General features: G+C 34.7%; 1 protein-coding gene across 1 annotated transcript in view; it reads left to right on the forward strand.

Moving 5' to 3' along the window:
- Window positions 1-17,771, forward strand: part of LOC150104247 (uncharacterized) — a 260,544-nt gene that overhangs the window by 178,368 nt on the left and 64,405 nt on the right. Inside the window, exon 10 of the mRNA XM_090396434.1 lies at window positions 4,934-5,065. Within this exon, the coding sequence (XP_090252560.1) occupies window positions 4,934-5,065 (132 nt within the window). The remainder of the gene's footprint in view (window positions 1-4,933; window positions 5,066-17,771) is intronic.

Here is a 17,771-nt window from a genome sequence, read left to right on the forward strand (position 1 = left end):
TAATTGCTGATATGAATTTCTTTAGTTCTCTGGCATTTAGCATTTTCAAACATCATTTTAACTTTGTGCCTTTCTATGAGTGTCCAGGTCTTGTTTGATAACCAAATGTTGTTGTTTTTCCTCTTCTTAGTACCCAAACAGTCTCTTGAAATATCAGTATATACCATTTAAATAATTTTTCCATTACATTTCAGTCATATCTCCTGGGCTTTCTACTTTCTCACCTAGCTTTTATTCATTTTCCAAAATATGAAATTTATTTTTTATCATAATAGAAAAGGTTTCCTTGATTTCATTCATTTTCAATCTAGACACATTATATTTTATCTCCCATTCTGATTCTAATTTTTTTTTATTTATTTTTTATATCCTGTGTTTTAATTTAATTTTGGCTGTTACTAATTAGTGATTAACAACAGCAGAAATGAAGTTTATGAGAAAAACTGCAAAGTGTACCCTATTTGATCACAAAAGAAATGAAGAAATTATGAAAGAATTAAACCAAGAACCAGTAATAGAACAAATTAAAAAATATAAACATAAATGGATGGAACACGTTCAAAGAATGAAAACAGAAAGATTACCAAAACAAGCCTTAAAATACAAGCCATTAAGAAGAAGAAAACCAGGACGTCCTCTTCAACGATGACTTCTAAGGCCGGAACAGGCCATGCTAGGCCTAAATCCTTGATATGCATGATGATGATGATGACTAATTAGTGATCAGATTCTACATTACCTTCTCAACTTACTTTAACATCTAAAAGTGAATTCCTAAAATTACCCTTAATTGCAATATGAAGATCGATTTGGGTTTTTGTTTTGCCATCTGGTGATAATTAAGTCATTTTATGTATGTCTTTATGCTTAAATAAGTTTCCTCCTATCACAAAGTTATTTATTTCACAAAATGCCACCAAATAAGTCACCATTCTCATTTCTTGAACCATATGCTTTATTACCTTCTGCTGTTTCATCTTCATTATTTCTTTTGCCAACTTTAGCATTCATGTCACCCATAAGAATAACCATGTGATGTTTTGGTACTTGTTCTATACATTTTTGTAACTTATCATAAAAATTCTCCTCCTCTTTAAAATCCTCATTTGTTGGTGCATATACTTGTATTATGGTTAATTTAATACATCTTGAATATAATCTAGTCATTATCTGCTCACTTATGTGCTTCTAACTTATCAAGCTTTTACTTGTGTCTGCACTAAATATAAGTGCCACACCTCTTTCATGAATTTCATCTGATCCTGAATACATTATTTGATATCCATCTACAGTTCTCACTCTTCCAAAGCCCATCCATCTCGACTCACTCCTTAAAATATCTATTCCTTACTTTCCCATTTCCTTTATAACCTCCTATGTCTTTCCAATTTGAAACATAGTTCTAGCATTCCATATTGCAATTAACGTTTTCTGTTTAGGTAAAAGCGGTGACCTCATCCATGCTTTATGCTCTTGCCAACTTAATTAGTGGTCATCAGGAATCCTGCAGGCCAACACACTTGACACCTGGTATACTGGTTTTCTTGGGCTCTTAGTTTCCATAATCAGGGAATTTTTACAGGGAAGAGTCCTTTGCCCAACTCTCCTTCTTTATCTGGTTTATCGTATTGCAATATGATAAACAATTTTGTTGTGCTACAGCTGTGCATGGATTTAGTCATTTACATGCAGAATGGGGCCCCCTCCACACATTGGTCGATCTATACAGGAGGTTCTTTGAGAACATTTTATGGAAGCCGGAGTGATCAGCCGTGCATTTCTCACTGCATGACCACCTTGTTTACCTGATCTTAACCCCCTGTTAAGATCTGAGGATTTCTCAAAGACAGTATTTATTGAGGTCATGCTGATAACTTGCTAGCACTGAAAGACAGCATAACTCAGCATGTATGCAACACTAGTCCCAACAAGCTGCATTGTACTGTTGAACACACTGTGCAAAGGCAGCAGATTGAACTGTACATCCTGTGAATACATAATGGAAGTAAATAAAAATGTGTTATTTATGCTTATATCACTTTTCTCTTTCTTATACATGCAGAAAAATTACACATCTACATTTGGCACATCATGCAGTACTTCTGATGGTGAATTTTAGAACTACCTCCCCCCCCCCCCCTCAGATATCACTTCTACATAATGATGCACAATGTATTCCTGCAAAGTTTCGAGCATTTGAATCACTGGGTGGTGTTCCGCAAGGTCTTAAACAGGGATATTTTAATTTTGATCACCTTGTATAAAAAATAAAATAATAATAATTATAAATAAAAAGTTTATTTTACACTCATGTCAACCTTTCCCAAAAAATTGTCATAATTAAAATTTTCTGAATAGAGCACATTCGTATGCCTAATCTATGATTTTTAAACTCGAATTTGACACTATTCGAATAATTATGCAGCAGAATGGCTTCAATCTATATGTATCTTCATCTTATATGTATCTATGATATACTTAATTATTTGGATAGTGACAAATTCTAGTTTAAGTTCACGGGGAGTGAAGCAGATCATTCGTAACCTAATTTTAATTATGCTAGTTTTTTGGAAAAGGTTGCTATGTTGAGTGTAAACAGTAACCCTCTAAACAGTAAAAGCCTGTTCCAAAGAACTACACCCTTGTACATAGATTTATTCTCCTACTTTTCTGGAATCTCTGAACCAGTTCCAAAAATCCTAAAAAAATATGACTTGGTGCATACTTTCTTTCCTGTTACACTCTCTTCCATGTTATTTTCCACCAGAGGTAAACATTCCACTCTCTTTCTCTCTCTTTCTGTCCTTCTCAGGTGGTCAAGTTTCTTGTAATTGTATTCTCTCTTATTTTGGACTGACAGATGTTCCATTGAGAAAAGACTACAGGAACAGCAATCCTACATCATCTGTTAAGTTAAAAAAGTCTAGTTTAGCACCAAATTGCCATTATCACAGAACCTTCTTCAAAGATCTCATCTATGTATATGATGTTTCAAATTTGAGCACTTGATCAAAAAGGTTCCTGAGCACTACTACATTGCCTTGAACCAGACTGTTTCCTTACCAAAAATTTGGAAATCTGATCCTTACTAATGGTAAATAGTAATCCCTTTTTTTTATATTGGTATCAACTTTATATCTTCTGTACTATGATGGCTCTTTACTGTAGCACTGCATACAGTACAATATCTTAAGAGCCTATTTCAAATCAGTAAGGGAAATTTATTCTAAGAATTTTCAGTGATCTTAAAATCCTTTTCTTTTAATCCAGAATAGAAAAAGAATAACACTTTAATTTTCAGAGTTTATTTGTAAGAAATGCCTTTTTAATCTTTTAATTTTCTTCTCCTCCTCAGAAATAATTTAGGATAAAAAAAAAAAAAGATGAAAATAAGAAATTGTGCAGCTTATGCAGAATGTACCTTTTGAAACCAGTTAATATTCTAAAAGCTCCGTTTGATACAGAAATATGTTTGAAATGCCTTATTGAATGATTTTAAATTTTAGTTTGCAAATAAAATCCAAAAAGGCATGCAATTATTTTATTAGAGTAACAATGATTGTGATGTTAGGTATTTTTTTGCAGTGTTTGATTGTATTTTCAGTGCCTGTAGAGGTTATAAGAACAGGAAATGTACTCCTCAGTTTGACATTTGCATTCAGCAGAACATAAAATCACAAGTTTCATTGAACGGATAATAAGAGACACATGCAAATTTTTTTTCACAAGGAGTTTGCATCCACAACTTCCTTTCTCAAAGCAACTTTTTATTAATTTTATTTTTTAAATCAATAAGAAGTTCCTTGCGTCTTCAGTTATAGAAAATATGTGATCACACTGCTCCACACTAGTGTATGTACTGAAACTTTGATGTTGTTGGAGTTAGAGAGTGTAGGGGGAGAGACTGACGATTTTAATTATGTTATGTTTATATAGACAATGTAGGAGGATATATATATATATATGGGAGGGAAGGTCTGGAAAATTCTGATAAACACCTGAAAAAAAAAATTAATTAATTTTGTCTTCTTACGAGGGTTGTCTGAAAAGTTCTCGGCCTAAACAATTTCAAAATTATTTTTATTTTTCAACATAATCTCCCTTAAGAGTAATACATTTATTCCAGCGATGCTCCAGTGCCATTATCCCATCCCTGTAGTGGTTAACAGTAAGATCTGCAAAATACCCCTCTACAGCTGTAATCATCTCTTGATTCGAAGAAAAATGCTAACCAGCGAGGAAGAGTTTTAGTTTTGGGAAAAGATAGAAGTCAGAGGGAGCCAAATCTGGGGAATAGGGTGGATGTTCCAACAATTCATAGTGCAAATCCCTTAATTTTCCCATTGCCAAAACACCTTTGTGGACAAGTGCATTGTCCTGATGAAAGATGATTTTTTTCTTCTGCAAACTGGGTCTTTTCTCAGGAATTTTTTCTTCTAGTCTGGTTAAAAGATTGGAATTTATTTTTTAGTTTATATCACAATCAGTCTAGTATAGGCTCAGAATTAAATTTATTACTATAAAAAATGTCATAAAGCAGCATTTTTGATATTTTTACAAATTGTCCATTAGATAAATTGCTAATTGATCTGGAAACGAACTAGTAAACTTGTTCTGCATGGATGCTTGTTTTGCATGGCATCGTTGTAGAAAATATAAAATGTACGTTGATGAGATTTCCAATGCCAGATAATTGAAAGGCATCTTATTAGTATATCAGGATCTTTTGTGGTGCATCACATTGAAGACCTGATGTATGCAGACAGTGAACTGTATATACATTATACATGTATATTGTAAACAAGTATTCCATTTAAAGTTAAAACCATATACTTTTACCCTATGCTTGAAGTCTTTTTAGTTTTAAATTGTTTGCAATTAGTGAAGTGTGATTTTTTTTATGCTGTTATTTAATTGTTTTCATTTCTGGCAGAGATGAAGATAAGGTGACTGATACATTTAGTAATGGAGATAGTGATGATGATGATGATGATAGCAGAAATGAAGAGGAAAAAAAGACATCACAGCTTCCCAGAAAAAAGTTTGAGTGGAACAGTAAATTAAGGTATTTCACTATCTGAGAAATATAAAAATTTTTTCAATAACGAGTTATGACATGATTTCAACCCCCTCCACGAGGTCCCATGGAGGGTTGGACTTAACATTTCTCAAGGAAATCCTTGAGGAATAATAAGTGAAAAGTAAGTTTTCACATACCATTTAACTTAATTTATCATTTACTGTCTTTGTCATACCTGAAGGGGAAAAACCTAACTAGGTTTTATTGAATAAAAACTGATATCTTATCTGTTAGTTCATTCTAGTATCATTTGCTTAATTTTATCTCTGATTATGCTAGAAGCCTGCTAAGAGAGAAAACTAAACAGCTCCACAGTTGGAGAAAGAATTAATCTCTGAGGAGCAATTGTTAGGTGAGATGTCATATAATTCACTGTGTTATAATTACAAAATTTTATTCATATCTATTTAAACAAACAATGGAAGAATTGTGTTATAATAAACATCAAAGTAAACGGGGGGCGATTTTACTGGCAGTCAAATTTTTATAGGCAATTTTAAACAGATTTAAAGAACTAAAATTAGGTCTAATACAAAAAGGAAATTGAAAATCATTAACATCCTTTTTGTATTGAACTCAATAGCCTTTACAGCCAAGTAACTTGGCCTCTTCATGAATCCACTGCTGTGATAGAGTAGTTAATCCTATCTGCATTGTCTACTATGGCTGTAAATTGCATTCATTCTTCTAGCTGTTTCCTATCCTACAATCTTTGCATGAGACTGGCTAACATACCTTTAGTTGAAAAGCCCTGATAAAGGTTCTTCATGTCCTAGATGGAATTCAAACCAAGGTCTTTCCATTTAACTAACAATTTAGTTTAATACCTGTATAAGTTTTAGTTTCATAATGATGCAGTTCTTCTGTTCAAATATAAATAAATTCTTTCCTGAACTGGATGACATAGCTAGTGATAGTTGCACTTACAAACTAATTGGATCCATAAACAACATGGAGGATGGGTCTAAAGATATTTTTTTAAAACTGATAGAAAAATGAGTATAATTACCAAAAAAAAAAAAAAAAAGATAAATTAATAATTGTCATGTAAAAGAAGAGAAAACTACTGCAGCTTTTGTTGCAAACAACTATACTTTTGTTATTAACCCAAAACTCTCAAAAATCAACTAGTCACTTTGATTTGTAACAAAATTGCAGTAACCTTCTTCTCTTTTACAGTGCATATTTGTGTATCTTTTATATGCATGAAATATATATATATATATATATATATATATATATATCCTATAACTTGATTTAATAAACTCTCTTAGCGAGAACATTAAATGAAAAAATAAGATGCAGTAAAAAAGTTTAATACATGCAGATCCCACCTTGCATAAATTCAAACTTTTTAGACCCAAATTATCATGAAAGGGCTAAAAAAAACTATTGAATTATAAAAATTTTACTTAATCAATTTTTTTGCAAACCATTTACACTGTGGCAGAATAGCACTATGACTGGAAAAAGGGAACCTAATTGTGAAGAATACTGCTTCTATAAAGAAACATGAAAGGATTTGTCTCTTTAAAATCAACAGTAATAATAAAAATTTGTTCTGGTGGTATTTATGACAGAAAATCATTTTGTAAAAAAAGACATCACAGTTACTTTCTTGATATTTTGATGCTAATGTGTCATGGTTCTTAAAAGTCCAAAGAGAAATAGATGATGCACTAGCCTATTTTCAAAAGATTTATGAAAAGAAGAAACAAACCACTGTTCAATAATCTCTTGATATTTCATTAAGGAAGGTCAAACGGCTTAAACATTTTAAAAAATTTTTCTATTTTCTCAAACTATTTATACTTTATTATATTACCTTGATATTATTATTATTAATATTACTTCTAAAAATTCATGGAATATACCGACAACATTAAGCAAACATGGGCTACACTCAACGAATTAGTAACCCGAAAAAAGAAAACTTCAGCACAAGATTTTATTGCAAAAAAGCTTTGGTCAGGACACAAACCAAGAGGAACTAGCAGACTCATTCAACCACGCTTTCACAAACAACATCACACAACTCAAAAAAGACAAACTACCAATGATCAACAAAAAACTACCTACATAAAGTCAACAACAAACGATGTATTTTCCACCCATAACAAAACAGGAACTGAAAGAAACACTCCTAAAACTAAAACCAAAGACCACTCCAGGAATAGACAAAATAAGACTCACAGACCTTATAACACACTTTGAACAAATAAATCCAATACTTTTGAAACTCGTGAACATAATATTCGACACAGGTATTATCCCACAGCAACTAAAAACTGCAGTAATTACGCCAATATACAAACACAGCAAAAGAAACGATACTCAGAACTACAGACCAATAGCTACACTACCAGTCATCTCAAAAATTCTAGAAAAAATAACACACACCAGACTACAGAACTATTTACAGAAGTACAACGTCATCTCACAAAAACCAATACGGCTTTTGGAAAACAAAAAGCACCATTACTTTGTTAGAAGACATCGCCGACACAATAAACAAAGCTCTCGACAAAAACAAGTACGCCGTCCTTATACTGCTGGACCTAAACCAAAGCATTTGACACACTTGAACATGACATACTACTCACCAAACTATACTCAATAGGTATAAGAGGAACACTGCATACATGGTTCAAGAACTACCTCTCAAACAGAACACAAGTAACAAAAATAAGTACGTCACAGTCGGAGTATACAAGTAAAACACGGTGTACCTCAAGGTGCCATATTATCACCCACTCTATTCAACATATACATTAACGATGTTCATAACATATCCATAAGAAGTCAAATATTTCAATACGCAGATGACACTGCACTACTAGCACTCCACACAGACATTAACACAGCTCTCTGCAAAGCTCAACAAGACCTAAATGAAATTGCAACATACTTCCACCAAAACGCAATTCTAATCAACGGCACCAAAACACAGATGTTGATAATACACAACCCAAGAATCAATACATTGTCACACATACCGCTGCCTTAACAACAAAAATACCTGCCAATGTTCCGAAATCAAACCTGTAACACATGCAAAATACCTCGATCTCTATATAGATTCCACCTTAAATGGACAAAACATATAGAATACCTACACACCAAACTCCGGATCATCGCAGCAAAACTCTTCCAAGTTAAAGACATTATTCCACCCAACATAAAAAAACTCCTATATCACGGTATGTATCTGCGAATCCCTACTCAGATATGGAATAACAGTCTATGCAAATACATCAAACAGCCACCTAACAAAATTAGAAACACTACACAGGAAAATTGTGTCAACAGTGATCTTGGACACCTTACATGCAACAACCAATATCCGACAAGCACATGGTGATACGCAGAATTCTGAGCATTAAAAACCTGAAACACTACATGACATTAACAAAGAATTACTTCAACATCACCTATCGAAACAACAGAGACACATATCGTATAACACAACCTACAACAACTCTCTACATCCCCACACCCTTCAACAACTCACATGGTTCTTTTGTGAGATCACATCAGATATCCATGCAACTCAACAACCTACCAAGAAAGTTAAAACACGTAGATAACTACAGGACATTAAAAAACGAACTCTGGAAAATATACCAACAAAGTTAAGAAACCATTAACACTAATATACACATCATAAATCACTAACATCTAATGCCTACATCCCATACATAAACAGTAGTAACAACACAAATAGTGAAGGCTAAATCCCGCTCTCTTCATAAAAGCTAACCCAAGCTTCGAAGTAGGTGGGATTAACTTGCCTCACTCATCTACAAGTAATCCTTATGTAAGCAAATGCAGAAATTTGTTTGTATAATCACTCTTTCTCAAACTTTAAAAAAAAAATAAAATAAAATAAAAATTTATACAAAAAAATTCTGTATAATCTTCATTGTTAATATTAGAAGAACATGTGTTGTAAATACATAATATAAAGGCAAAAAAGTATTATTAAAAATTTTAATTGAAATCCAATGTAGGAATTGCAGCACTTATTGCAAATTATAAAGTGCAATGTCACACAAGATGTTTATTGTATGTATAAATATTTTACCAATCAATAAAATATATTTAAAAAAAAAATAGTAATAAAATATTATCATATATCTTGATATATTTTAATAATTACATTTTAAAATCTAATTTCTATGTGAATTATGTGAATGAAACTAACAGAAATATCCTTTAAAATATGTTAATGCATTAATGTATGCATGTACTGTGACATGTAAGCAATAGGGTGTTATTAATGGATGAGGGAGTTTAATCTGACTTACGTAAAACTCGAGTTACGTAAAATTTGCGGAATGCAACGCTTGCATAAGTTGGGAACTGTCTTGTATATAACAAAATTGCCAAAAATAGGTTAGTAGTATATACACAAATTGATTTACAGCTAAGTAATACTCTGCTTTTTCATGCTCCAAAGTAGGTAGCACATCTCATTCCATAACCCACTTTTTAAGAAACCAATAAACAACCAGTCTTTAGCTCTCTAACCAGTGTCAAGATTAAGTGTATCACCACAACTTGATAAATAAGAAGCAATATTTATAATCCCAACTAGTATTTATGAATTTTCCAATGCCATCCCATGTGGCGGGAGTTGGCAGTGGGGGATCAGAAGGAGTGCAGATTAGTGCTGTGTGTGAACAAGAAAGGAAGAATCTGTTCACATTTTTTTCGAACAGCCAAAGGTGGAATGAAAGATGAAGCAGTGAAGTTGGATCAGTAAGTTTCAAGATGGACTGTAAAAGGAGTGTTGGTTAGCAGTGGCTGCTGTTCTAATGTTTTGGAGGAGAGTAGAGGAATAATAGTGGGCAATTCAGCATAGCACTATCCATGAAAGTATCTGTAGAAGAGGCACAAGGCAGAAACTGAACATTTGTGAGAGATGGATTGAAGTGGGTATGTGAGAGAGGGATCATTAATTAGCTAGTTTGCCCCTTTTTTTTTGTTAGAATGGAGCAATATTAGAGAATGGATTTTGGTGCACCACCCCAAATATGAGAGCAGGATAATATGGTTGAGTAGATTTAGGATTTATATAGGATCAGCAGCTGTGAAGTAGTGTCTCGTGTGATAAACTACACCAAGTTTTTAGGCATCTCCAGAAGCTATAGTTGAAATGTGTTTGTACTAGAAAAGATCAGAGGTGTAGGTCAGTCCAAGAAGGAAAATCTGATCGTACTTGGATATCTGGGTGCTGTTTAAGGTAAGGTAATGTGAGCTCTTTCTTGTGACAGATCTGACAGGCCTGAGTTTTGGTGGCATTGAAGTCTACAAGGTTATCCTTGCTCCATTTTGATATATAGTTAGGAAATCAGAGTTCAGGCCACTGGTCATGGCAGATCTTGAGGATTCTAATACTGGAGCACTACAACAAGCTTTGTCAAATGATAAGGACTACTAAATTCTCTGCAGAATTTAGTAGTCTGTAAGAGCAGGTCATTTATATACAAGAGGAAGAGACTGGATAAAAGAATGGAACCCTGGAGTATTCTTGCAATGGTGGACAGTTTCCTCTCCTCAGATTTCCCCACCAAGTGAATGACCAGTGAGAAAGTTGGCAATCCAGTTGAAGTGTGGAAGGCAAACCATAGGATGACAGTTTGCTAAGTAGACCCTTGTGCCAGATCAAATCCCTTTGAGATGTCGAGGGCAACCAATTTCCAGGGCTTGACTCCAGAGGTGGGTGGCAAAAGCTAGAAGATCAGGTGCAGATTACGAGTGGTGGAATCTGTACTGCTGGTCACTAATTAGTTATTAGGTCTCTAGGTGGTTCAAGAGTTGGTTGTCGATGACCTTCGCCATAACTTTAGAGAGAGAGCAGAAGTGAGAGCAGTTGGTCGGTAATTTGTTGATTGACTTTTATCACCTTTCTTTGGAATGGGCTGAATGTGAGCATGTTTCCATGTTGTAGAGTGGATGCAATTTGAATAGGATAGATTGAAAGGGTAATACAGACTGGGTATTAGCTCTGGGGCACAAGCTTTTAACAATAGGTGGAATACCATCAGGACCAGATGACTTGTTTGTGTTCAAGTTGTTAAGGATTCTTTGGATTTCTTTCTGTTGGAAGACTATGGGGAGGAACAGTTCTTGTTTGAGGAAGCTTTGCTCATGTCATCATTGCAGGAATTGGAAGAGAAGAGTGATGCCAGCACATTGGTCTTGTATTTAGGTGGGGTAACTACATTACCATCCAGATGTGAGAGTGGTGGAAACCTGGGTGGGCAAAAGTTGTGCCTGATGGCCTTGAAAAGAGGCCAGTAGGAGTGTTTGCCATTTGGGCAGGAGGAAAATTTGTAGAATTTGGACCTTTCAAAGTCTGATTTGGATTTGGAAATGATTCTTTTACAGCTTTTGTGAGCTTCATTATAGACAGAGTGAGCTGAAGTTTTGGTCTTGAGCCATTCATGGTATGCAGATTTTTCTTTTACTGTGTTTGCACACTTTTCTTTTTTGAAAACCATGGCTTGGATGGTGGCTGTGATGTTGAATAAGGGATGAAGGCCTTCATTCCTGTGTTTAAATGATTTCTGTTATTTGGTCTGAGCAGGTACTTGAGTCAGAAGAACTGCAGAAGTATTCGGACTGCAGGAAGGAGGAATAGAATTCATGGAGTCATCCCATTTGGTGCTCTTGTAGTGCCAAAGGACATGAGGCAGAACTAGTGGGTAGAGGTTGTTCTGTGATAAAAGAGACTGCTTATATGTGGTTGTGATCTGAGTTACCAAGAGATCTAACACCCACAGTATATTTGGAAGGGGAACTTATTGGTAAATTTGAAATTGGGGGGGGGGGGGGGGGGTCAGGTATTCTGGTAGTGAGATTGATGATCTGTATGTTAATGGCAGACACCTCGACATCCCTACCTGCTTGATCATTGAAACTGGAGAAGGAAAGCCAGTGTGAGTTGCGGACGTTGAAGTCCTCAAGAAGGAAGACTCACTATTAGGGTATTTTGACTGTAGAAAATCGAGCTTCAGAGAGAGAGAGAGAGAGAGAGAAAGATAATTGAAGGGATTAACTTCAGGGATTAAAAATTCAAGTTTCTTCTGGAGAAGAAGCCCTGCTTGCTTGTACCAAGGAATCACCAACTCTGAAGTCATTTTAAAAAAAAGGCTGAGAAAAAAGTTCCTTTAGTCATCCTGTTCTCCTAGACCTAGCATCTCCCTAGTCAAAACTTAGCTGTTACATACTTTACACTATATATATAATTTACTATAACAAATCTCCAAAAGGCCCCATAGGTAATGGGATTGCTAATAGGTAATGCTGTTTAAATAAATTCACTGTAACTACTATCCTCTGTAACATACTTTTCTTGTGGTCTCTATGTGTTTGTTATAGTGAGAGTCTGCTGTAAAAATAGTACAGTCTGGATCTAATAGTTATTGACTCTAATAACAATACAGTATGAATTAACTAGTTGTATGCACTACCATTGGCTCCTTCAGGGATGGTAGATTAAATAAAGATTGCAAGTTAAATTTAAAAACTCAGATGAACTATTTAAGTATTAACAATCAAAGAATAGTGACCAGTTTTGTGTGGCATGTCTCCTGTCCTTTAGGATTGTTTGGAGGTGATTGAAAAGTTAAATGCTGGTATCTTGAGAAATTTAATGACTTCCTGACATCACTTAAGATGAGTCCTTGGTTTTTTGGTTTTTGTTGATGGAGCCATGTGAGTGAATGACACAAGTGGATTCTTTGATTCAGCAAGTTTCCTTCAAGATAGTGCATGATAGCTTTATCCCAGTCAATGACATGATTTGTGTTCTGCAAGTCTGACTAGAGTACAACAGCATGGAATTCTGTCAAAAATTGGATTTATACAAGGGATTACTGTCTTTTGAGGATCAAAGGAGACTGTATCATTGGATGGGTTTACAGGCAACTCTGATATTATGTCTTGAGTAGAGCAGTGATATTGATGGAGGAAATTCTGATGTATGGAATGGAAATAATGTCTAATAATATATGTTATGATTTTGCTGTGGAGGAGGATCAGAAAATAGTATCTTCTGGAAAGTGCTCCTTGAATACCCATTAAGGACCGAAATGGTTGCACAGAAATTGTTGGAATTTTTCTTTTAAAATGGTAAATGCTCACTTCAAAAACCATCAAAAATCTGAAATTTCGAAAACATCTGGAGTAGATGATATTTGACCAGAAATGTTCAAATATAAAAAAGTTTCACAGGGATTATACTGCATAAATCAGAACACCTGGTCAGAAGGTCCAATTCCAGATTGGAGTACAGTTCTCATAATAGCTATCCATAAAAATGGAAATAAAGCTGAATATGAAAACTACAGAGGAATTTTCTTACTGAGTATTCCTGGGATTTATATAAGTGTACTTGAGAAAAGGCTAAGAAAAATTGTGGCAGGAAAGCATTGAGAAGAACAAGCTGGATTCAGGACAAATAGAGATTGTCAGGATCACATTTTCACTTTGACAAATGGTTGAGAAATCGGGGGGGGGGGGTTATAATGGATATCTAAATTCAGTTTTTAGATATGGAATACAGGGTGTCAAGAGAAAAGCTGTACAAAATGCTATAGTTATATGGTGTAAATGGGACGTTTTTGCAAGCAATTTGTAGTCTATATTTCAGTTGTAAATCAGTAGAATTGAAGGAGGTATCAGAAAATAGTTTGCTAAATGGGGTGTGAGACAAGGATGCACATTTTCTCTGCTATTATTCTTCCTTTATATGGATCATATTATGAAGTAAAGTGATATTAAACTTGATGTCAAAATTGCAGATGTTAATCTCAGCTCTTTATGTAAATGATGTTACACTCCTAAATAAATCCAGTACAAGTCTATCAGATTCTCTGACTAAATTGAATAACTTCTAAATTTGGTATGACAACAGCAATAAAAGATAATGAAAATTCCACCTGGCTCCTCGTTTCCAACACAACTGACCAACTGAATGAGAAGTTGAAATTGTTGCCATAAGCAATGTCCTAAATGCAAATTTTACATCTACCTACACAAATTCTTGATAGTCCTCTTCACTTTTCAGTACTACTCTGGATCGTTTTTAATCAGTTCTCCTTCCTGATACACCATAGAGATAACCTCTTCTCTTGGCAACTCAGGCCACAATCTTCTGCAAGTTTTCTTCCTCACAGAATGACCTTCCTCCAACCATTCAAAACTTCACATCAATTGGTACTATAAAGGTACATAACTAGTTACAATGACCTCGAATTTCTACTCCTTTCCTTGGTCTGACTATTGCGTCTGCTCATCTGACTCTAACACCTGCTGCAAAGAAGTCACAGAAATTATTCTCACCAGCATGAAGACCTTCATCCCACCATTCAACCCATAATCTTCATCTGCTTCCCAAGCCCTGGTTCAACAGAAAGTGTATCAACTGTCCAACTGTTGAATGCAACTTCTCCTCACTTGCACTCTCACCTTTCTCTCTCATCCTGATAGCACCACTGTTACTTCACTCAAAGAAAAGCTGACTTTCTAGTCATATTTTTCCTTGAACTCCTGCATAGATGACCAAAGCAAATAACCTCCAACCATACCAGAATCTAAGTGCCGTGTGCCTCCTTCTCTTGTTTTTGTCAAAGACATCAGAAAATTACTAAATAACTTGTATATTAAAATCTTTTGGGAATAATAGCATCTCTCCAATTGTTCTCAAACATCGTGCTCTTGAGCTAATACCTATCCTGTATAGTCTCCACAGTCTATATATAGCTGGTACTTATCCCAATGCATGGAAGCAATCACATATTCAGTCTATTTGAAAAAAAAAAAGGGAGACAGAAGTCTACCATCAAACTACTGTCCAATCGGTGATTACCTCAATCCTCTCCAAAAGAATTGAGAAAGTCATTAACTGGAAACCCACCAGTTAATCAGCTATCGCCAGTATGGATTTTGCCATTCAAGATCCATAGCAGACTTGTTAACTTACGTCACCCAACACTGGAGACATGCCATAGGAAGGTTCAGAGAAACTTGTGCTGCTGTTCTTGACATTTCCAAAGCTTTTGTTCATGCCTGGATAGCCAGCTTTCTTCCTGGTCACTCACTTGCAGATGGCTCACTCTCTTATGAGTTTTACCACCAATGCAGGAGTGACTGAGGGCTCTGTCACCGATGTGCTTTTTCTGTACAAATGACCTATTAAATGTCAGCATTGATCCTTTTCACAGCTTTGCAGTTGATAACTCTTTATTCATTCTGCGCATTGGACAAACCATTCGTTTCTCTGGCATCCCAAGTTAAAAGATTACTACAATCAGTACCTAAAACATTGATCTACATGCCATCGATCAGTGGAGTGAGGACAATTTGGTCACCTTCAATGCCACCAAACACAGTCTTGTCTTTTCCTCTCACAAAAGAGATCTCAGTTCATCTACTTTTACCTTCAGTAGTACACAGATCACCAGATATGATCAGGTATCTCTCTGTTTGGACTAACAGTTCTCCCATTCTCTTCTGGCATAATCACATCACATCAGTAGGTTTCTCAGCATCCATTAAACTAAGCATTCTCTGTTTATGATGCTATTTTATATATTTGTGGTCATATTTATGGACCACAAGCATAGAGGTAAGAGTTGCATGAACTGCAACTCTTATCTCTATGCAAATCCCAAATCTGCCTATCTTTAGAATACTGCTCACATGTTTGAGGTGGTGCACCTAAGAATTCCTAAAATATTCTTGACACTCCAGAGGAAAGCAATTTGGCTCATAGATGATCTCCTATGTACTCACTTCAACCTCTATCTCACATAAGTAATGATTTGGGACTGTACTTGTTCTACAGGTACTGCTGTGGTTGCTCCACTGAACTGATAACCATCATTCCTCCACTTTGTTGCACCTGTTAATACAAGCTACTTGGCATTCCACAACTACAAACTCGCTGAACATGCTTCTCCTCCTTTGTTTCATCTGCTTCTGCCATTGTTATGAAGTATTCGCAAACAACTACAACCTGCAACTCTTCAAAAAAAAAAAAAAAAAAAAGGGAAAAAAAATGTTAGTATACTTCTCTGAGTCTTCATTCTGCACTCCACACATACATGACACTTATGTATATATAGGTCCTTTGACTTCTCATATATGGGATTCAAAAAAAAAAAAAAAAAAAATCAGAATTTGTCAAAAACATCAACTGCATCCTGAATGGAGAACCACCTGTAGACAAGTAACAAATTTCAGCTATTTGGGGACACTTTTTTGTGAAGATGTGAAATAAATAGACAACAGAATATACAAAGCTGATATAGTGGGACACTAATTGAATAAATTTATATGTAATAAGAGAGAAGTTAGACAAAACACTAAACGATCAGTATACAAGACAGTGTTCTACCAGTTTTAAGTTATAGAGCTGAGTTAGAAATAAAGCACTTCACCAAAGACTGTGGACCACAGGTGAGTGTTCTGAGAAAAATTAGGAGAGTGAACAGATGGCATCAGTGCCAGAATCAAATCTGAATTGCTGACATTGTTGACATTGAAGAATGTGTGAGCAGAACTAATTTAAGGTGGTATGGTCACGTAAACAGAATGGGAGAGGAAAAGTTAGTAAAACAGATGTTTGATGCCAAAATGGCAAGAAAAACACAAAGAGAAAGGCCTCCTGACTGAACTAATCCATTGATTAATTCAGTCAGAAGTGTCCTAGAAAGCAGAAATATTAGATATGATAATATTGAGGTGGTGACAAATAATAGACTGATTTTAAGAAAATTGTTAATAGATAGTAATCATATAAACTTAATTGTGTAGTACTCTGATGTCCTGTACACCCCTTGAGGATACATAATTAAGAAATTGATGATAATATTATTCACTATTTTGGGGAATTTGTGGATTATTGGATTACTGCATGTGTACAATAATATGCCAGCAGAGAATTGCATAGAACTTTTAGAGGAAAAATAGCTGAACATGGTCTGTGTTTCTAAACACATAATTTGCATAACACCTGATGATTTATCAGTTATGACCAAATTCAGTAAACTAATTAAAGCTGAATTGCAACTTTTTGTAATCCATGGTATACACTTTGCAGAAAAATCTGATTTAACTATTTTTATAGAATCTGAACAGAAGATGATGATAATCAGAGAACTGGAATTGTAGACAATAGTCTTACAGGTACCTTTCATCATGATCTGTATCACAATTGTTAATCTCCTCTTAATAAAAATAAGAAAAGTAGTTAGAATTTTTAGCTCGCCAACAAAAAATATACAAGAAAATCTCCTCTTAATAAAAATAAGAAAAGTAGTTAGAATTTTTAGCTCGCCAACAAAAAATATACAAGACATTGTATACTAATTAAGTGGTAAATATTTACAAAAGTTCATGGTAGCATAATTTGGCAAAGAAATTGTCTTCCATTTAAATTCCAAGACTTGTTGGAAAGTTTACCGTCCATCTTTGAAATATTTTTTGAGTTGGTGTTGTATGTGGAAAGCTTTAATTGATTTACATTCAAGAATTAATTTTTGTGAGGATGAATTTAATTTATTATGTGTGGCTGTATTTACACTAATGCTCATAATATTAGCAGTAGTGTGCTATGTCACAAAGAAGCAGTCTTTTAACTTCAGATGCTGCCATAAAATTTATGATGGAAACTCTTGGC

Source organism: Typopeltis vanoorti, chromosome 8 (assembly GCF_054136105.1).
Source record: "Typopeltis vanoorti isolate ZY-2024b chromosome 8, IOZ_Tvanoo_1.0, whole genome shotgun sequence".
Taxonomy (NCBI): domain Eukaryota; kingdom Metazoa; phylum Arthropoda; class Arachnida; order Uropygi; family Thelyphonidae; genus Typopeltis; species Typopeltis vanoorti.